This window comes from Alternaria postmessia, assembly GCF_024291825.1.
Source record: "Alternaria postmessia strain BMP 2775 chromosome Unknown scaffold_10, whole genome shotgun sequence".
NCBI classification, from domain to species: Eukaryota; Fungi; Ascomycota; class Dothideomycetes; order Pleosporales; family Pleosporaceae; genus Alternaria; species Alternaria postmessia.
In genome coordinates this window covers 415,770-436,829 of record NW_026260083.1, presented here as the reverse complement: position 1 = coordinate 436,829, position 21,060 = coordinate 415,770, and the positions used below count along the sequence as shown (strand labels likewise).

Genomic DNA, 21,060 nt, shown 5'->3' with positions numbered 1-21,060 from the left:
CCGCTCTTATGCTGTAAGAATGAACGAACAGGGTTCGCAGCGTAAAGTTTGTTTTTGGGATATAGCTTTTCTCGAGCAGATCAAACGCTGGAGTGAGCATATTAGCAGAGGTCGATCAACCAAGTTGTGTTCAGAACTTTAGGGGAAAGATTCGAAAAGCTCTTCTGATAATCCCGTAGCACATGGCTGAGCGGCTTGTAAGGTTCACAGAGACCAAGGGCCGAGCGTCGGCGTTTATTCTCCTGCTTGTTTAGCTTGGTGGCCAATGATCGACCAAGCTTCGGATGCCTTCCCTTTTTTTGTGCGCAGATTAGGACAAATCATATATTTGGAGCGTGCAGTGTTGTATAGTTACACGTTATCGGTCGATTGTTGGGATGGCAAGATGCCGATGCCGGCATCATGCCGGTAGCTGGAAGGAAAGAGATGGGGATCTACAATTAGCGTCTTGGCCTCCCCCCCTCCCGCCCCCATCTTCTAGCACAAGTCTATGAGAGTCCCCAGAGTTGCATCGCACTCTGATCGGATGCCAACATACCTTATTTCACAGTACCTAGGTGTCTTGCCATCGCACCATGATGTCAATTGACCCGAAACTTTCCTTACTAGCCATCAAAGGAGTATGATTCTGATCTTCCTCTCTTTCGAGAAGACTCTCCGCCATGTTCTCCTACTCGCGTACGATATCGCTCCTGCAGAAGGTGCCCCCCTATAACGAGATTTATGCGAAACAGACCGCGCCAGATATCCTGCGCATATTCCAGAGAGACTCAGATGGACCATTGTCTGCACATCAAGGCGACTCATTGTTGTCATCAATCTTGAAGGGCAGATCTGGGAAAAACTGCGGGCTTGAAACATTGTGTACAACATGCCTTTTACGACACAACCTAAACTCTTTGCTGTGAAGATGCACTTTTCATCTACAATGTGGACCTGGCACGTTGTAACACTCTGATTTTACAGCACACCAAGGGCGATCCTGCCCAATGTACCTAAACAGCTCTCCCGTCCCATACCCAAACCTTCAAGATCTACCACTCAACCTCGAACTTCCACTACTGCATCCTCGTAGCTGAGGCGCCTTATGTTTACGGTGTCTCTATTCCGTAAGTACTTCAACATTAGACGTATGGTGCCGTCAATCAACGCGGATCCTGGCAGTATGTTTGACATCGAGTTCGACAACCCAACGTGTAAGTATACTCCATGTACGACCGACATATGAGATATCCGCTAATCTCATACATCGAATTTTAGGCATCATGTGGGCTGTATTGGCACTTGCCCGTCTCGACGAGAAGATACCTTCAGATTTCGAAAGTATTCATGCCTTTAGGCTTCGCAATGCAATCGACGACGCTATTCGAGCTTTCTGTGATGACTGCATGGAAGCAACATGGTCTACACTGTATAGTGATCGAGCATGGCAAATCGTAAGTACACTCAGGCGTACTGCTGCTGATTACCACAGACACACTGAAGACGTTCAAAATCCTGAGGTGGAATGTGGATACCTGATTGAGCTGTTCAATGTGTTCTCCATGCACGTACACCAGCAAGAAGATAGGGACTTTACTGAAGCCTACGGTGCTTTAGGTATGGTGGCTGCTATGGCGATCAAGATGGGAAGCATCCTTGGACAACGAATCTCAGACATGTTCGACATGTTTAACAATATTTCTGCTGATGAAAACGTACCCAACGATACTATTGCCATTCGTACGAATCAGCAAATCGATCTCCTATGTGCAACCATCGAGCAGTTTGTACGCGAGCAGTTTGGAACGAACGGCGCCTACACCCCGGTATCGGAAGCGCGAGACATCGTGGGTCAGTCATTCGTTCGTCTAATCCATGAGCCTCTGCGACAACACGTCGAAAGCGCCTTCAAGATGCTAATAAATGACTTGGCGTTTTGCAGCAGTCATACTGTGAACAAGTATCAACCTGATATCAAAGAGAGGGTTGCTATGTTCTATGAATCCCTCAGCAGATTTTTCTCATATTGTTCGCCGCTGCTGAGCGCCTTCTTCCTTCCAGAGATTTCAGACGACGAAAACGAGCTCGACGAGGACGAAGACGAGGACGAAAACTATCAAGAACACATACCCGAACATGTGGCGAACCATGACTTCAGCCGGTACGACGATTTCGATTGGCATAGACGCGAGTTTGAAGTTTTTGATGTTCAAGATGTACTTCGTGGTCCGGAACACGCAGACATGGATGGTGTCTCTATAGCACTCAGCTCAACCGACTCATCCTGCCCTCTCTGCGCCGACGCAGATACCGAGATGCGGAAGTTAAATGTTTGCAGCCATGCGATATGCGCTATATGTTTGGACGCACAGCTTAGAGTTCAGCATGAGTGTAGGTACAAGTGCGCAATATGCCGAGCAGAGTTCTTCCCTAACTGACCTTGGATGAAACGAGGCTCCCACGGGTATCTTACCTACTCCATTCTTCTATGCCTTATCCACAGAGAACTTACCATAAGCTCATTGTTCTTGGGAATATTTCCCATAAGTATCATGAATGGGGAGCGCTACCAAGGTAGACTTATCAACTGGGTCTCGAGAACGAACGCGATGTTACCTATGCAAGGGTGAGAGGTCTCCGTTGGCGCACTTACTAATGGCAGATCTTGGAAGCCGTCAACTTGCAATCGCGCTGGTGTTCGATTCTGCCATACATAGCGTCAATAATGATCTTCATAATGAGTCGTAGTATGACTTTAATTCGTTGTCGATGAAGTTTACGGAAAGCGCAATTAGATCTCTATTGACACCTGGAGCAGTGCAATGTGAACGTGTTCGTGTTACGTGTATCACTGCACAAGCACCATTGATCTCGCATGCTCCTCGCTTCCTGAAATCAGGTACATGAGTATCATTTAGAACTGTCAAGTCTGGTACTCTGACTGAACTAGACACATATTAACGTTGCGCACAACGTTGGCGTCAAGTGTTCGCACTATGTATAACCGAAGATGTGTTGAAACAGAGCGGCTTAAGTACAGAGTATCTGTTTCTGATTCCTACATGTAATGAGGTAGAAGAGGTCGATCCCCAATCGAGATCAATTCCTGCTTGGTGTACCGCGCTCGGCCCCACTGCGCTGCTCCATATTAGGACCCTTATCTCTCACCTTATCTCTCGGCACACTTCCACAACCTTCTATAACTCCCGGTACCTCAAGCAATACAACTTCGGTGAGATTTCGACACCTACTTAAAACACACGCCCGAGATACGCACAACTACTCCCCACTGTGAGTGTGTCATGGACCATCACTACCATCAACCCCTCTGGCCACTACTGGAAGGCGCATTCGATTACACGATGAACTTGGCGGGTGAGCTTTGGACGATGATTTGGAGACCAGTGGAGCAACCATACACGCAGCCAGCTAGCAAGATGGCCAGCCAAGGCTCACAAAAAGAGGACAAATCGACGACTGCTAGTTTGAAGGCAAATTGGTCGGGAGAAGCAATGGAAGGTTGCCTATCTGAGCAGCTCAAATGTGGAAGATGAGAAACTTACGCAGATATGTCTATGGAGGGGATAGATGCTGGGTATAGTAATGGATGTCATCTACTCTATCAGAACGCAAGCTGACAGGATAATTAGACAAGCTTAGCGCCACGGTCACCAGTATGCAAATGGCCAAGCCTGGCAACCGATAGCTGAGAGTAAAGGTGAATTAGTACAAGTCGCGACTGAATGTTAGCCGACATGCTAACCGGTCTGAAGGGTACCAAACTTGACATCTTACGTGACTGCAAGTTAGGCGGTCTTTACGACTAGGGAAAGCGCCTTTACAGATCGGAGATGCATACAACAATACCTTTTCTCGGTTCCATGAGTAAGCGCCAGTTCGTTGGATACAAGTGGTGGTACTATGCGACATGACGGCATTGTGCGGTAGCGACGAAGTTTTCTGGGGTTTTAGCAATCACCTAAAGGCACATACTAAGTACATCTAAAGCATCCGCGACATCGCTAATGACGAGCCATAATTAGAAAATGCCGCAGCGATGATGTGTGTACCACGCAATGGATATTATATTGCAGATACCCCTCGATAATGAAGCCTTACAATGCAAGTGTCCATCTAGTTCCAATTCATCTAAGCACCTGACTTATTCCGAGGAAAACAATCAAATTTGCATAACAAACAAGTCGATCTAGCATATCACAATGCATCTCTAATACACTCATTGGTGTCTTCGGAAGCTCTCGACACATCGCTGGTGTTAGGTACGAGCGCTACTATTCTTCTGCCTGCGATACCGATACCTCAGGCGTGGAATTGCAATGCCAGTGCTACATATTCTAATATCGCGGTGTACATGGGGCGATGTCAAAGTTGATTGATGCGGACCTACTCTCGGGTGAACCGGAATGGTACGGAGGAGGCATCGCCAATAATTGTAACCTGAAAAGCGTGAACTTCACTTACTTCCAGATATCCATGTTATGAAGGCAACCTCTTAGACGCAGTTGCTGGAATATGTGCTCTTTTGCAAGTGGACCTTCGATTTGTTTGTCACCTACGCACGTGCCGTTTGCGACTTCCTCTTTGGATGCGCTTCTGTCGCTCTCACTCCGCAAAGCCATTGATCGGATCAACTCACGATTCGATTCTGCCCTTAACACTCCCCCAGTTCGCCTAGGAATGCAGGACGCGACTTAAATTCCGATAAGCAATAAGCGTGTCTTAGCAACTCTGACAGTAAGTAATCTTGATGCAGACGTGCTTTACTGCGCTTGCAACTGAAGCTGCTCTGGCGATTCTAAAGATCTCAGCTAACATTCAACAAGGCATCTGCGATGGCCTCGGTACAGCAGAAAACGCAACGCGTTTGGACGCTCCCACCGGCGACGTCGAACTCTGACAAACCACTCGCTGTCGCTCTTGCTACATACCCGGTTCAGGAGGTGGGCATGCAAAAGCTATCCTTGTACTTCATCCAGAATACTGATACCAATCTGCAGGCACTAGTCTCGTTCTTGACACCCGACGATCTCGTTGTTCTTACCCTGATTTCGCAGGCTTTCCATAAGCACATTCGGATGGACGACGCCAATGCAAAGGCCAATCTTCTCTCCAAAACTCTGTGTCCAGGGATGGGCTACTTTGCTCGGGCAATCAGCCATTGCATCTGCTCAGTAAAAACGTTCGAACCTATAGTTGACTGTGCTGGACTCGGCTTCGCGACAGAATCTCGCCCATGTGCGAAGTGCGGAGTCAACACCTGCGACGAATGCCGAATACATGTTCTCTATAACTTCCTCACAGAAGACTCTGGATTTGACCAGCGTCGCTGGTGGGCAGGCTTCTGCTTTCTCCAACCTGAAGCCATTACTGTGTATCCACCCAAGAACTCGGAAGAAGATGCTTGGCATCTACCTATCAAAGACATGAAGCCTCTGCATGACCAGGGCCGCATTCACATTCCCCTGAATATTATTGCCATTGGCGACCCTGAGCCCTTTCAGCGCATTCTCGACCTTGACTTGGGCACTCACCAATTCATCGAGCCTATTGGTCGCACACAATACCCATACTCTGGCGTTCAAATTGTCTCGTCGCTCAACATGATTGTCAACAAGCGCAAAGATCTGACTTGTCCTTCGTGTTACCAAGAACGCCGGACGAAAGGCCTAGCGCGATGTTCTTGTACCCTACGCAAGCGCTTTCTACACCGGTGGCTGTGTGCGACCTGTTACATCCAAGAGGACCGTGCAGATGAAGATCTACGCTGCCATACCCCAATAGCAGACGAGGTAGGGGAGGGTCACAGTCATGTATGCGGTTGCGGTGCGGAGTTCACATCGGAAGCTGAACTGAAAGTCATGTGTAATTGGTGCAAAGGAGAAGTTCAAGGGCCTCAGCAAGGTGCCGAGAACGATGTCGCTAGTGAGAATGGCGAAGACATCAGCAACGACGAGGAAGAAGGGGGAGGAGAAGGGGAAGACTACCCTGATGAGGATCATTCCGCTGCTGACTTCGCGCATGTACCTCAGGACGAGTTTGGCTTCGTTGAGAACCATGACCATTCTCTGTCGGTATACGTGAACGGAGAGTGTATCCGCGGCGAACGTCTTGGTCGGTCCGTGGTTCGTCAGTGGATGAGAATTCAAGGCATGCATGTTGAGTGCACATGCTGTAAATGCAGTAATCGTATCGCTGACCATATTTACGCGGAAGATGAAGAAGACAGGGACGATACGGACGACGCTACAGAAGATGACGATAGCAGTGAAGACGAAAACTTACCTGACCTGGAGGAAGTTGAGTCCGCGGCTGGCTTCGAAGATCAGTGGGGACTAGACTGAGCGCCAACAACAAGCTTGTACAGGATCAGATCACACAGTGTATTACCGGTGAACGTGTGGACTCATTAGCGCCCGAATGGATAGACTCAGGCATGACTGTCGCATGCCATGTATAGTTAGTGCTGTAGATGTCGTAGGAATTGCCCGTGACCGCTCTTCCTGCTCAGCGATATTTAGCCTATCCACAGATGCAGCGCCATCACAATGGAAGAAAGAACAAGCATAGCGATGTTACCAAAAAGTAAAGCCAGCAATAACTTTCTCTTTCATTCATAGTCAGTGATTGGCATCTGAATGACAGGTGCTGAGACTGAGTTAGTAACTCCCCGCAGTCCACACACGACCTCTTGCCCGAAGTGGGTCGTGGAAGCTTGGCACTGACACATTGATGTCGCTCGGACTGTGCCTGATCGCTTCGTCGCCGCATCCCCATCATCAGCTGCACCTTCCAACAACCCAGCATCGTCCAATCGCGGCTTTGCCACACCGACTTCCGCTGGCCAAGATGTGTTCGAGCACGCTGTACGTGCCGCGAGACCTGCTGGTAAGGTGATTGCTACCTGGATATCCATCCTGACCAGGCCGCGATTGTAAGGTTTTAACAACTCGAACACGTCAGACGCGACATGGAGGTTTATGGCCGTTCGCAGCTACCAAACCATGCTCTTTTACAATCAGAATGTCGCGCGAAGTCCCAAGACGGGGAAGGACGGCGGTGAGTCGCAGTACCTTATCGGTGCGACTTCGCCAAGACCTATCGCCCGATGATTTCGGGGCATCGGTAAAATGCTCCAAGCACAGCGCATGACAATGCGTCGGATTCAATGGAGAACACGTCCCGATTATTACAGAAACGTTCGGTCCGTCTATTCATTACTTGGTGGTTCACTTTTCCTTCGCGCACATTGCTTCCATTATCATTACATTAGATTCACGACCTACGCCTGCCGACATACCAAGTTTGATCGAACGCAACTACCACTACTCTTATTCTTGTTCCATCACTTTAGAACGGTATACGTGCTCTTTGCCCAGCAGAACGCTGGATATCGACACTGAGATAATGAAACTATTACCCACCTTCTCGGAGGACCGTAGCGCTCAGACGACATCACTCAAGGACATTGCGCAAGATACAATTGGAGAGACTTACACCGAGGAGGACCCGTCGGTAGCAGAATGGTTGCGCGGATGCATCCCGACCTCACATGATGCCGCAGAATACGTACGCGAGTTGTTTCCGAGCGTACGGTGGCTGAGACGCTATAATCTACACTGGCTGGCTGGAGACGCTATCGCAGGTATGCAAAGTAATCTCCAGAAACTCTTATTACACACGGCTAATACAAGAAAGGTATCACGGTCGGTCTTGTTGTGGTACCGCAAGCCATGGCTTATGCGTCGCTCGCGCGCCTGTCACCTGCTTTCGGCCTATACACAACCTTCACAGGCGCGTGTCTGTACTGGATCTTCGGGACATCTAGAGACATCGTCATAGGTGTAAGTAGATCCTCTAGGCAAGCTAAACTCAGCTAATCATAATCAGACGACAGCAGTCGGATCACTACTGATCGGAAGCGCAGTCAGCAATATCGAAGCCGAACACCCCGGTGTATATCAGCCCCAGGAAATAGCGCATGCGATAAGCTTCCTTGCTGGAAGCATTATTCTAGTCTTTGGTATCCTTCGTCTCGGCTTCATCATTGAGTTTATTCCATATATCCCCATCTCCGCCTTCGTCACATCAGCCAGTATCACTATCATCTCGACACAGCTGCCGACCTTGATGGGGGTGAGAGGGATTAACACACGTGAGTCCCCGTACAAGGTGTACGTCAACTTCCTAAAGGGCTTACCCAGGGTAAGACTTGACGCGGCTATTGGTATCACATCCATTGTGCTTCTTTACCTAATCAAGAACTTGTGCGCTAAGATGGAGGTCCGCCAACCACGAAAGAAGAAGATGTGGTCCTTGATCTCATCACTGCGCCTCACGTTCACTATCCTGCTCTACACTCTCATCAGCTGGCTTGTACATCGAACGACCCCTGCAGGCCAAGAAAAGTTTCGAATTGTCGGCCACATCGAGAAGGGATTCAGTCACGCAGGCGTACCCTCGATGAATGGCAAACTCTTTGGTTTGGTAGCATCAGAGCTCCCGGCAATCATCATCATCCTCATCGTCGAACATATCGCCATCGCCAAGAATTTTGGGCGAAGGCATAATTACACCGTCATTGCTTCACAGGAGATGATTGCACAAGGTGCCGCCAACATACTAAGTCCTTTCGTCGGTGGCTACATATGCACAGGCTCTTTTGGTGCTTCTGCCGTTCTCTCCAAGGCTGCGGTACGTACCCCACTATCTGGCGTCTTCAGCGCAGTGGTCCTAGTGCTGGCGCTCTATGCGCTTACCGCTGTCTTCTACTACATACCAAATGCTGCGCTTGCTGGTCTGATCATACACTCCACCGTCGACTTGATCAAGGGACCCAAGGACTTACACAAGTACTACCAACTGTCACCGTTCGAGCTCTTCATTTGGGTTTGTGGCGTTGTCATTGCATTCTTCACCGACCTTGAGACTGCAATCTACATCACTGTGGGACTGTCTTTCGCAATGCTTCTCGTCCGAATGGCAAAGAGTCCGGGCAAATTTCGAGGTACCGTAGAGATGACGCGCATAGTTCGCGACGATCGCTTCTGCAATAGATCTATTTCGACAACAGGCACATCGCTGCCTCCACAGATATATGGAGAAAACACGTATGACACCAGTACTGCAAAAGATTCCAGACAGGTCTACATGCCTTACGACGCCATTGACAACCATAACCCGGACATCAATGTAGAACCGGCATATCCTGGCGTCTTCATCTACCGTTTCAGCGAGAACTTCAACTACATCAATCAGGCTTACCACGTTGACTATCTTACCTCTTACATCACCTCGCATACGCGCCGAACCCAAGCCGATGACGGTATCCGGGCTTGCGATCGCTTGTGGTGCGACGCGCCGCCTAGCGAGAAGCTTATTGAAGAGTCTTCCTCTCTTCCAGTTCTGAGGGCTGTTGTTCTTGATTTCTCCACTGTCAACATTCTAGACATCACGAGCATTGACGGATTGAAAGGCTTGCGCGAGACGCTCGACCGGCATGCTGCGCCCGGGCTGGTTGAGTGGCACTTTGCTGGTGTGCACAACCGGTGGACACGCAAGGCGCTCACCTTTGCAGGATTTGGATTCCCTGCAACGATCAACGCCGACCATATGGGAGTATGGTGTCCAGCCTATACTGTCACGACCAGTCTTTTAGGTACAACGGGTAATGAGCGTAACGAAATCGAGGCTGCACGGCGGCATGTGCAGAATAGAGACGAAGAACAGGGCAAGGAGTTGGCGGAAACGCATGCTCTTGAGGTACAGTCGACCTCTGCGACCGAGAAGAGAAGATTTCATCCAATCCATGGGGTCGATAGGCCCTTCTTTCACCTCGATCTTCACGACGCCGTTGACGCTGCGGTTCGTGATGCGAAGAAGGCTGACCAGCTTGAGGCGCGCACAAGCTGTTCGTCAACTACATGGTCACAATCACATGAGCAGGGGGGTGAGGCGTAGAGATCCGTTTCGTTATCACGATTTCATACTTCATTGATACTGTTGGTATGCATGGCGTTCAGCGTTCAGGCGTTTGTATTTGGCATTACATTAGCATTGAAGTCATCGGCTTTGGGAAGCGCCGGCTTGAGGCAGCGAACGACTCTAGGTACGACGGCAGACCATAGTATGAGTCAAAGCCTATCAGGGCCAGTGAGACGGACGAGCAGAAAAAGGTTAGAAAGTCGTACAGCTCTTGGATGTGCCGTCTTGGTGAGGCTGAGACTCACTCGACGATTATACGACGCCTCTGGCAAGAATCCTAATGTAGAAATCATACACAGAAAACGCATTGTTGTCATACCAATGTTATAGTGAAAGCGCGGCTTGACTGCTATTATTAAAACTTGAGGCCAACCCATACCCTAAGGCGAAGGAACATATTACTTGTATATCTCTTTGCGAAATCTACAACCGCAGATTCTTACTAAGGACTAGGCTAGTTACAAGAACTCCAAGAAGCACTGTACAGCTCAAGCTAAGAAGCATAAAGAGCTATGGAATTTAAAGGACTCTAGAGGTAGGTTTAAGGTCGACGCGATTAGCTTTATAATATCAACAAGATTAGCAGTGCTGATAAAGATGCAGATGTTAACAACACATTCGGTGGTGGTACCACTAATGATAATAATGGCCAGGACTCTGCTGTCGAAGCAACTCTCTCGTGGTCTTAACGACAACTCGGACGACGAGACTGGTCATCGCCAAGTCTGAATCGGCATTGGCACTCTCAAGCCTTTCCAGCCTTTTCTTGGAATAACAACGACCACCTTCCTACAACAATCGCATCTCATGTCGCGTCCATAGTCCCACGTGTAGGCATTAACAAGTGTCAACTTATTCCCGAAACATCGGACACTATCTTTGATACTTATCTATTTGTGTCCCAAAATGCGAGGCTTAGATATCTGCTTGTCAAGCACAAAACCCCGACAGCAAGATGTCTCACTATCTACGTTCACACCTACTTCGAAGTATCCGCCTTATAAAACCACTCAGTTACCGAATAGCTTACAGTCCCCCTATCTACACGAAGACAAATACTTTCACTCGACTGCTTTCAAGACGTGCGTCGAGCATCATCTTGCCGATTGGAGGAGCTCACTGTCGAGAAGAGAAAGAAAGAGGAGGATCTCCCAGGTACCCTTGCGCCAATTGAGGAGCTCAAGGCCCAGGTTGTGGCCAAGATGGGGCTGTGGGTCGTTAAGAACATGTACAGGATTCAGCAACGGTCTGTATTAGGCTGGGAAAAAAGATCTTAGACGACTGTATCGAGAACGTTTTGGTGGAGGGCTCGAGTAAGGCTCTGTGGTTGACCGGGATGATCTGAGGATCCGAGAATTGGTAGTCATGTGTAAGCTTATGTGATAGAATATCCAATCAAAAGATACGAACTTTACTCATCTTACTCCATCATCACCTTGAAGAGAGAGGCACTTTCCACGCTTGGCACTGACTTGGATACATTCAGTTTCGTACGAAAAAGTCCGATTTACATGAGTTATATCTTGGCTATGCTTTATCTTGAAGGCATACGCTGCGGTTAGCACTATGAAAGCAGAGGGCACGAAGTTTCTAATACCTTCAGGCAGACTTTGCGTAGTGGCGCGATGTGAGTGGTGAGGATCGAGAGTAGTTCCTTCCTCACGTTTGCTCTTTCCGCTTCGAGACATGACGCGACGCGACGCACGCGCCCCACACTTCGAGATAAATTGAATCTCTGAGATTTCTTCTCCTCTTCTTTATCTCTCTATAATGGTTGCATCACATTATAGTGCTCTAGCTTTTGCTATTGCTCGCGAAGATCATCGTCGCTCTTAACTGTAGCGCACTCGGTCCTGTGCTCTTAATTGTGAACCTGTCTAGCCAGGGAACGCGGCTCGCCGCAAACCCCGCCACCAGTGTCACCCTGTTCAGGGAGATGCGTGTGGAAGAAGCCTGCGACATGGAGCTCTCTTTTCTTCGGAAAAAAGTCTCTGACAGACCATTATGGTCCATGGCAATCATTTGCGCTACAGGCACCACTCTTGGTTGTAGCACGTTCCTCCAACGGCCTATTAACCTCTTGTCTGTCCTTGTGGCAGTAAGGGCTTTCTAGTGTGGTTGCACGTTTCCGTAGTGTCCTTGTGGCCCGGATTCGTTTTTTCTCTTACAACGGCCTATTGAGCTCTTATCTGTCCTTGTGGCAGTAAGGACTCTCTTGTGTGGTTGCACGATTCCGTTGTGTCCTTGTGATTCGGTTTCGTTTTTTCATTACTACTATTATGTCTTCCTACGACATTCATCTTTCGGTGAATCGGGCAGAAAGGCGAGAGCGACACCGCGTCTCAAATCGTGACAGGGCGGTATCGGAGCGCAATCGATCAGGAGATGGGAAGCTTGACTCACGAAACAGGCGAGAAAGGATGCGCCTGAACCACGGCACACCCGAAAGCAATGAAAAGAATCCAAAGCGTCACCTCTCCGGACCACCTGCTGAGCCACGAGCCTCCACTGAGACGGTTTCACTCACTCCCTCAAAGACCACCAATCTCAACGATGATATGGCAAACGTCAACAGAGCGACATCTTCATACTCTCCTTCTGTGGGAAGGACGACTCGCAGGAAGCTCGCCATGGTATGCACGCCGAGCAGTACATATTGCCTCAAATCAACTGACAAACAAACAGCAAACTGAGAGCATTCCCAGCAAACAGTTCGAAAACACACCGCCTTCCTTGCACGGTAGCGTGAATCCAGCCGTCCGACCCAGTCTCGTGGTCAAACTCAAGATCCGGAAGCCATCTGGGACCATGAACGTGGAAACGCGTAGGAAGCACAAATCACCGAGCAGCGATGCGATAACCAAGGATGACACTGCTATGAAGGAAGGTGCGGTTAGTCAGGGAACCAGCTACGTCAGGACCCATGAGCTGAGAAGGGAAACAAGAAGTACGACACTTGTGACCAGGCGACGGCAAGGCGATTTAGCAGCAGACGGAGCGCACAACGATACCCCGGAATCTCCGCAACCAAGGAGAAACTCTGCAGCGCGCCTGCGACGAGGAGCCATCGCCTACCCTGTCAAGCTCTCGGAAGCTCGTCTACGCACACCTACATCAGAATCCGGGGACGACATGTTCTCTGACCCGCCTGTCACTCTCAGTAAACCCTGACCGTTGTTGCCAGACACCAAGATACCAGTTTTGAAGCCTCCGACACCACTACAAGTAACCTCCGCTTCAACCTTTGCCCCTTATCCTCCAATGTCACCTCGTTCCGTGTCTCCTTTCACACGCGGAGCTCAAATCGCACTCGAAAACCTCTTGTCAGACCACCAGTCTGATCCTCTTGCCAGTTTGATCGATTTGGTGGAGGAACTGGACGATACAAGGCCGATCGTAAACGATTGGGAGCATGTTACTGTGATGAAAGGGGGTAGTTGGATCTATCAAGTGATGCGCGATGTTTGGGAGGAGGCTGCAAGTGAAACAGATGATGAGGATGACGAGATGAAGGATGAGGATATCGATATTGAAGATATCTTGGTGAAGGTTGCGAAATGGGTTGAGAGAGAGATGGAGAGGTTGCGTGGCAGTGAACAGGTATAGGCTTGGAGATTTATGATTAGTGCGGGAGAGGCGACGGAAATTGAAGCACGCATCATACTAAGTAGAAGGATATAGAGTTGATCAAGGTTGTCTTATACTGTGTATCAAGATTGTTCAGGCCAGCTGAGAACCAACCCTGTGTATTGTGTAGTTGCTTTCGAGGCTTTTTCGTCCATCCGCCTTCTACAGCGCTAATCTCAAACACCAAGGCGTAAACCTCGTGTCTGCCATCTTAGTTTGCTCTTCTTGTGAACTTCAAGTGTATTTTCTTGGCTATCCATGCTCGAGCTCGCGACATGTGCTATGGATGTGTTCTACGGTAATTCTATGTGTTCGTCTTGTCTTATTGTTCTCATGTCGGAGCCGACCGCTTTCCTGCCATGGAACGAGCCAGGCGCGGAGTATGCCTCGCACAAAATTGTAATCGGTGCATGGACCATCCGGGGCGTTAAGGATCTCTGGGGCCAGGATGTGAATCTGGGCCCGCGTGGACTCTTGCTTTACAATCGATAACAATGCCCAATCCGACAGCCACTGGACGAACCTGCAGGACGTGATCGACATGATCGACATGCCAAAAGACTTCCAAACGCGGAAGCCAAGCCGGAAGATGATGTTTCCAGCGGAATGAAGGACGTGTTGGGTCATCGCGGATCGAGATGTCCGCCACCCAACCGGGTTGTTGTCGGCTCCACATCGCCTCGCATTCGTATTCGTACACCATAGCAGTTGGAATAAGACGAGTCGTGTAAAATTTTCTGGGGTGTTTTTGTGAGCGCACATTGTCTGCACTCCCTCAGTATGTCTGCTGCAATTGAGGTGGGCGGAAGAGTTGATGACTCTGTTCGATCATCATCTCGATGTTCTTTGCCTCGTTCATCTCGAAGTCATGCATCAACTCCATCTGTTGCTGCTGGTTTAGTCCGGTGCCCCTAGTATCCTGACTCCAGGCCGGATTGAGATAATCTGCCATCTCATAACCCTGGTTTGCCGCATAGGCCTCGTTGTAAAATGGCGAAGCCATTTGCATGTTCGTCATGTTGTAACCATCTTGCGCCGGCATCGTGAATGTTGGGTTCCACTGAGGTAGCTCAGCAAACGTTGTAGGTAGAGGCGCGAATTGAGTCGTAGGTGCGTAGCTGTATGAGGGCATGCTGTTCTCCATGGACGTCTTTGGACTTAGTTCATTGTATGCCATTGGTGGAGCTTGCTGAGGTGACGTCTGCAATCCAGCTTGTTGCGCGCTCGGCGCACTTGAGAACGGATTGGGCGGATTTGAGAGGCCGTTGGTAAAGTTGAAGAGTTGTTGATTATGTTCGGGTAGGAAGCCGAAAGGTCCTGATACCTTTTCGGAAGGTGTCCGTACCGACGAGGTAGACGCCGTTGCCGGGCTTGTAGTTCGCGATCGGTTGATACCGTCCACAATGTTGCCAGTGCCGACAGATGCAGTGTCAGATGGAGAGCTGGCTGAGATGGGAACGTCGCCGTCCTTGTCGAAGATCTTCATGCAAGCAGATATCAAGTTGTAGTACAGACCAATAGCAGACTGTACGCCGGGCCATCTTTCGGAAGCCTGTCTGATTGACTCCATTGCCACTTTCAGGTGACCCTCTACTTCCTCGCGGCTATGACGTCTTCGCACTTCAGAGTATGACAGTGTCCAGAGCATGGTGTTGATGCACATGAAGATAGACTGCGTAAAAATCCATGTGACATCGACACTCTTGGTCTCAATCTGCTTCATGGTCATGTAGATATTATATTGGCAAGCATCGTAACAGCGGATGGCGGCGTCCAGGGATGGGCGAGGAACTTGTGGAGACGGACGGTACATGAATACGACCATGGTGTTGTATCGACCAATGAACCTATGCGACTTAGTTGATGTACCATGCATGACGGCGCCAATACTTACCAGACCTTGTTAAGTCCCGATCCGCCGTCCATCTCAGGACTTGTGTCTCGCCAGGCCTCGATCTTCGACAGCATCTGAGCGAACCAGGGGTGCTGGTCGTCTTTGGGTTCGGGTTTCTTTCTTTGATAGAGCATTTTGCGGATCTCTAGTTGCAGCAATCGCATCTTGTAGAAATGTATTCCAATCCACTTCTTGAGCGATGCTTGAGGTGCAGGCTTAATTCCCTCCCTAGTGATGTAGACATCGTCGACAAGCTCGCCAAAGTTCACATCGATGTGTTCTCGTCGTGTTGCAAAATGGGCAGGTCTTCCTAGACTATGCGACAAGCCGTAATCCATAGTCAGTATACTCCAGAACAACCGGCGACGCATGTCGATTTCGAGTGGGTCTGCAGAGCGTCCGCCGGGGCCCATGCTGATTGTCTTCTCCTCATGTAGGCCGAGGGCTTGACACAGCCGTACACCAAGACCGATGATGTAGTAAACGGCCGTCCTCGTTGGCGTTAGGAGTGAATAGCCTGCAACCAGGCCAAAACACTGCAGAGTCTTGAGATTCATTGGCTTGATGGCAGCCTCGAAGTATTTGAGGGCTGCGAGATAGTAGCTATCAGCGAGACCGGCGTACTGTGTATCCATCTTCTGCAGACTGATGGCGATGACCATGCGCAGACAGTAATTCTGGTACGGGTCGGTGGAGCCATTATAGACCTCATCGACGTCTTTGGTGAAAGTTGGCTCGTGGAAGATTGGATACATGGGGTGCACTAATCAAGTCAGTTCGTGTATGGGTCATACTGAGACAACCGTACGCGCCTTTGCAGTAAAACAATTCTACCAGTAGATTGGTCAGATCTCTGTTGGGAAGCTCTTCAGCAGCGACGTCGCTGACCATGGGGTAGATTTTGGAGGTGGGTCGCTGGTCTTCCTGGGCGAAGGTGTCCTTGACATTCTTTGCTTCGGCATGTGGCACAATCTCGGATATGCTCTTGGACTCTGTGAACTGCTTGGCCAGCTGCATGACCAGGCGGGTGATGGTGATTCCACTTGAAGGTCCCAGGAATTTGGACTCGTCAGAATCCTGGACACGGACTGTAGCGGCCCCACGCATCACATCTTCAGGGTCCGGCTCGACGTCGTCGCGCTCGAGATCAGCCAGCTGCTTCTCGAGGTCGCGCACCTTCTGCTGCAGGTGCACAACATAATTCCGGGGGATCTTGCGTCCCTTGGTGGGGTCATAGTACTCGCAGTGGGAATTGGTGCGCTCGCATGGCCCGCATCGAGGGAGTCCGGGATCGCATCTTGTCTTGCGCTGGGCCAAGGTCAGTGGACAATTACGTAGCCAGCGAGACGGGAGAGGGTGCTTACCGTCCGGCAGCGACAGCAAGCTGTGAGGGTGTGGGCGATGCGACTCTGGCCCGTGGTGGTGGTTCCTTCCTCAGACGGGTGCGGGGCCCCTTCCGTCTTGGTGTGTGTCGCAGTCGCGACTTCCATCGCTCGTCTCTCACCAGGCGGGCGGACAAGGCGAGGACGAGGGAGCTGGCTTATGATGCTCGGCGGCCTGGGATGTGGGGGAGATCGCCGCGCACGTCCATGCCCGAGAGGTTTGTCGCGCCGGCGAGGAGTGGTCCTGTGCTCTCAGTTCGGAGAGAGATGTCGAGGCGGAGATGGGGGAGAGTCGAGCATACGACAGCGGCACCTAGTCTACGGGACGGCCAAGCAGTCACCTTCGGAGAGTCGACCGGCAGGAGTTTCTTTAACCAAAAGAACAAAGCGCGTCGTCGTCGTATGGGCCACAAAAAAACGCCTGCGCATTACCGAGCGTCCCCAATCAGGCGGCGCAAAAAGGAAGACGAAGCATGACACGCCCCGTCGTTGGTGCGGCGTAGGCTGATGTGGTGACAGGCCGAGAACGTGTCCAAACTCTGGGAGCCGAGAGACTGACGTGCAGCGTGGGCATCGTCTGCAACGGCGCCCTGATAGGCTGCCCCTTCTCCCAGCACCCGCTCTAGCACTTGCCTATCTTCATCTCGTCGCTCGTGTCAGCGTCACAGCTGTCCCTTTCTGCATTGTCTTCTTGCTGCTCGAACTCAGCGGGGCAACACCGCCGTCTGCTGCCTCCCAATTCGTCCATACAGCCGCGGCACTGCGACCGTCAAGGGTTCAGCGAGCCCGCTACGCCACCCGTCAACCCGTTCAACACCACGAGAGCGCCAAACCACCATATCCATCGCTTGCTGCACCGCCTTTTCGGCAACCTGGTCCGCGGAACGCATTTTCTGCATCGCCGCGCTATTCCCACAACGTCGACTCGACCGAGCCTGGTAAGTACCGTCCCGTCTCGTATCGGTCGTAAGGCGAGGCACCTCTTCACTCCACTGCCGCCCTCACCATGTAGTCTACATCCATATCCATGCATTGTGTCTAGTGCTCTTTTCGTTCAGTCCCTGCGCCTGTTCTTTCCATGTCATTCTCTATTTGACTACGTCTCGGATGGTTATCCACCCAGCGTCAGGTGATCGTGCGATGCATACTTACTTGTCCCATGATAGCAGGAAGATGGTGCTGGAAACGCCATTATTACGGGTGAGCAGGCCAGTCGCCGCTTGTTCGCGATGTCGAGCAGCAAAAGTCAAGTGCGACGGTAAACTGCCCGCATGCACAGCATGCGAAAAGTCCAATCGGGCCTCAGAGTGCTCGAGCACCAACGACCAGTTTGCGAGAGGCAAGGAAAGGAGCTATGTCGCGACTCTCGAGTCTAGAGTTGAGAAACTAGAGAAGAAGATACATGAAGCCCGTGCGAGGCGCAAGTCTTCTGGCGTTCTGATGTTGGACATGTCTGAGAACTCGACCCCACGTAGAGCATCTGTCGATACCGTAAAGGCAACGAGACCCATCAGCAAGAGGGCTGAGAGACGTAGGGAAGCCTCAGAAATCGACGACCTCGTTTCAGATTTTGGTCTCCTGTGAGTGCTACCCATTAATCCCGGTGTGTTGTACTAACTCTCCAAGCGCCGTGAATGCTACTGCAAGAGACTTCTATGGCTTCACAACAGAGATGTCTTACGCCCGCTTGATTCGATCGGCCAGCGCAAAAGAGCCACTCCCAACCGGCTTGATCAAAGCATTGCCTCCAAAATACGCAGCAACACCACTGATTCAACATTACTTAAATAACATCTTCACCTTATGGCCAGTCTTTGAGGAAGCTACTCTTTACTCTTCCGTAGAGGCCGTCTATTCACAGGGCGACAATGCAAAACCCTGGGATCGCTGGAGTGTGCGTATGGTTTTGGCTATCGCCTGTCTCTCCCAATCTGAATCGAGGGGTGATACACATTACTCCGATGCTGTTGGCCACATGAATGCGGCTCTTGAGAATGCCGAAGATGTACTACATCCTGGTTACGTCTCCAGTATTCAAGCTTTGATACTCTGGACCATCTACGCCACTATGGATCCCCATCATTTTGACAGTTGGACACTAGTCGGCGCAGCTTCCAGAGCAATGGTAGATCTCGGCATACATCAAGATCCGTCCAAGACTGTTGCAATGTCACGGCCGAAGCTAGAGATCAGGAGAAGAGTATATTGGTGTGTATACTCTTTGGATAGGTAAGTCCATGTTCCCTCTTCTCCTTCTTTCTTGCTAACCGCCCGGTAGATCGACATCGCTCGTTCAGACTCGCGCCTTCTCGTTCTCAGACGAGGCTGCGAATGTCGGCTTTCCATTCCACAACGCTTCCATCTCACCAAAGTTTGCTTCGCCTACATCTCAAGTCTTCCAACAGTCTTTCGATACAGCTGTCGATCTCTTCAGGATACGAGAGATTCAGTCAGAGTGGTATATGGACCTTTTCCAATCTGGACGGGAGCCTTGGCAAGAGCCATATCAATACATCTGGAAGCAGTATAGCAAGATGTCAGAGTGGTTCCAAGACATGCCTCAGAGTACTCTTCCTGCCGTCAAGTCATTCTTCGAGCTCGAACTTCTCTACAGCTACGTCTATATTCTCTCGCCAAGCCCGCGGATACCTCATATTCACGAGTATGCTCAGCGTTTGATTTTCGAACATTGCATTGCATACGCTACGAACCTACTCGCCATACTGGACAAACCTTCCAACACTGTGAAGCCTCCAGTCACCTTTTATGACGCTATGCGCGCTTACATGACAGGCCGGCAGTTTGTGGACGTTCTGTCACGCAACATGGAGATGATCCTTGACCCAAGACCACCGGTACCTCCAACGCCACTGGCTCCTCAAACAGAATCCGAAGATCCCCTGGCACCACCTGCGCAGGTCAGCGCACCACCATTCCCATCACCACTACTTCCTGAAGGACAGATGCTGCCATTAGACCCCACCACTCGTGCCATCAACGCTATCCATGACTTCACATCAGTACTATCCAAATTTGGCCTAAGGTTTGGCTTTACCCACTGGCGTGATCGGTTCCAAAGAGAGTCCGCTGCTCTATCTGCACAGCTTTACCAACGCCAACAAACATCACCGCACACTTCGCCTCCAGTACAACAAATTCCACCACCTGTTACCTACCCTCCACAATGGGTACCGATGCCATCGGTATCTCCACAGGCGCCACAACTCATGTACCCAGGAGGCCCAACAACACCACCAAGTCTGTTCCCGCAATCTAGTCCTTTCGCAAGTTCCATGTCATATAATGGCACTTCGTACGACGGATCCGGTCATAGTCCCCAACCACACGGTATGACATTCGACGCGAGCCCTGGCCAACAGACATGGACAACTCCGTCACCTCAGCCGCTACCTGAGTTGCCACAACCATCCGGCGGCCAGAAACGAAGAGCTATGGTATATGGCCCAGGTTTACCAGCGCCGCAGTCCGGACAAGGTCACAGTCCTGGTGCGTCGTCGATATCTGGGCAGGATAGCAATGGATGGCCACAACAGGAGCAACAACAACAAGATACAAACGGCTACTTCCAAGCGCCACCTTCTATGCCGCACCAGCATAGCAATTCATGGACACAGGATCCGTCGCAAACCAGCTGGGGGTAATAGAGGGACTTTCACAGGGTGACAAGGTAAAAGAACGGCATGCCAACGGCAAACAACATTTCTAGGAAGCGGAAGTCGTGCTCAAATAACGTTAGCCTGTATATTTGGTACGAAGACAGCTAGCATACCACATAGTATACTCGTGGTAAACGTATGAAACGATTCATGATGATATCACAGACTGACTGAATCCTCCATTGCGCCAGTGATCCAGTGCCAGCGTTTTCAGATTGCGAGCACATTCTGTAAAGGAAGTGGCATTCTTTGTCAGTGATTTCCACAATCTTCGAAAACGTCTCAATTACCCATTGCTAACATCCTCGCAATCCACAGAAACAGCCTCCGAGTACACAAGATGAAAGCCAAAAGAATTAGTATCACATAAAGAATTGCTTGTGAGAAAAGGATTAACGGTAACAAGCATTGCACCTAAGACAATGCCATGTCTAGCTTGCTCTAGGAATCGCTTGACGCGCCAAGGAGCGTAAGTCGAGCATATTGTCGCGCCGTG

The 21,060-nt window shown here is 50.3% G+C and overlaps 7 protein-coding genes across 7 annotated transcripts; 6 read left to right on the top strand and 1 right to left on the bottom strand.

The window, feature by feature from the left end:
* Window positions 1–1,265: 1,265 nt before the first annotated feature.
* J4E82_002609 (uncharacterized protein) lies at window positions 1,266–2,420 on the top strand (the record flags this gene model as incomplete). Its single annotated transcript, XM_051728908.1, has 1 exon — window positions 1,266–2,420. One exon carries the CDS (start codon window positions 1,266–1,268, stop codon window positions 2,418–2,420), a length of 1,155 nt encoding a protein of 384 aa, XP_051591426.1.
* A 2,415-nt stretch (window positions 2,421–4,835) lies between these two features.
* J4E82_002608 (uncharacterized protein) lies at window positions 4,836–6,344 on the top strand (the record flags this gene model as incomplete). Its single annotated transcript, XM_051728907.1, has 2 exons — window positions 4,836–4,943; window positions 5,001–6,344. 2 exons carry the CDS (start codon window positions 4,836–4,838, stop codon window positions 6,342–6,344), a joined length of 1,452 nt encoding a protein of 483 aa, XP_051591425.1.
* A 1,063-nt stretch (window positions 6,345–7,407) lies between these two features.
* On the top strand, window positions 7,408–9,960 carry J4E82_002607 (uncharacterized protein; the record flags this gene model as incomplete). The annotated part of the gene is made up of 3 exons (XM_051728906.1): window positions 7,408–7,645; window positions 7,699–7,844; window positions 7,891–9,960. The coding sequence occupies 3 exons, from the start codon at window positions 7,408–7,410 to the stop codon at window positions 9,958–9,960; spliced, it is 2,454 nt and encodes an 817-aa protein (XP_051591424.1).
* Window positions 9,961–12,404: 2,444 nt separating this feature from the next.
* On the top strand, window positions 12,405–13,155 carry J4E82_002606 (uncharacterized protein; the record flags this gene model as incomplete). Its single annotated transcript, XM_051728905.1, has 2 exons — window positions 12,405–12,617; window positions 12,670–13,155. 2 exons carry the CDS (start codon window positions 12,405–12,407, stop codon window positions 13,153–13,155), a joined length of 699 nt encoding a protein of 232 aa, XP_051591423.1.
* A 90-nt stretch (window positions 13,156–13,245) lies between these two features.
* On the top strand, window positions 13,246–13,590 carry J4E82_002605 (uncharacterized protein; the record flags this gene model as incomplete). The annotated part of the gene is made up of 1 exon (XM_051728904.1): window positions 13,246–13,590. One exon carries the CDS (start codon window positions 13,246–13,248, stop codon window positions 13,588–13,590), a length of 345 nt encoding a protein of 114 aa, XP_051591422.1.
* Window positions 13,591–14,386: 796 nt separating this feature from the next.
* On the bottom strand, window positions 14,387–16,995 carry J4E82_002604 (uncharacterized protein; the record flags this gene model as incomplete). Its single annotated transcript, XM_051728903.1, has 4 exons — window positions 14,387–15,458; window positions 15,506–16,268; window positions 16,318–16,813; window positions 16,870–16,995. 4 exons carry the CDS (start codon window positions 16,993–16,995, stop codon window positions 14,387–14,389), a joined length of 2,457 nt encoding a protein of 818 aa, XP_051591421.1.
* Window positions 16,996–17,994: 999 nt separating this feature from the next.
* J4E82_002603 (uncharacterized protein) lies at window positions 17,995–20,549 on the top strand (the record flags this gene model as incomplete). The annotated part of the gene is made up of 3 exons (XM_051728902.1): window positions 17,995–18,467; window positions 18,514–19,116; window positions 19,166–20,549. The coding sequence occupies 3 exons, from the start codon at window positions 17,995–17,997 to the stop codon at window positions 20,547–20,549; spliced, it is 2,460 nt and encodes an 819-aa protein (XP_051591420.1).
* Between the last annotated feature and the right edge of the window lie 511 nt (window positions 20,550–21,060).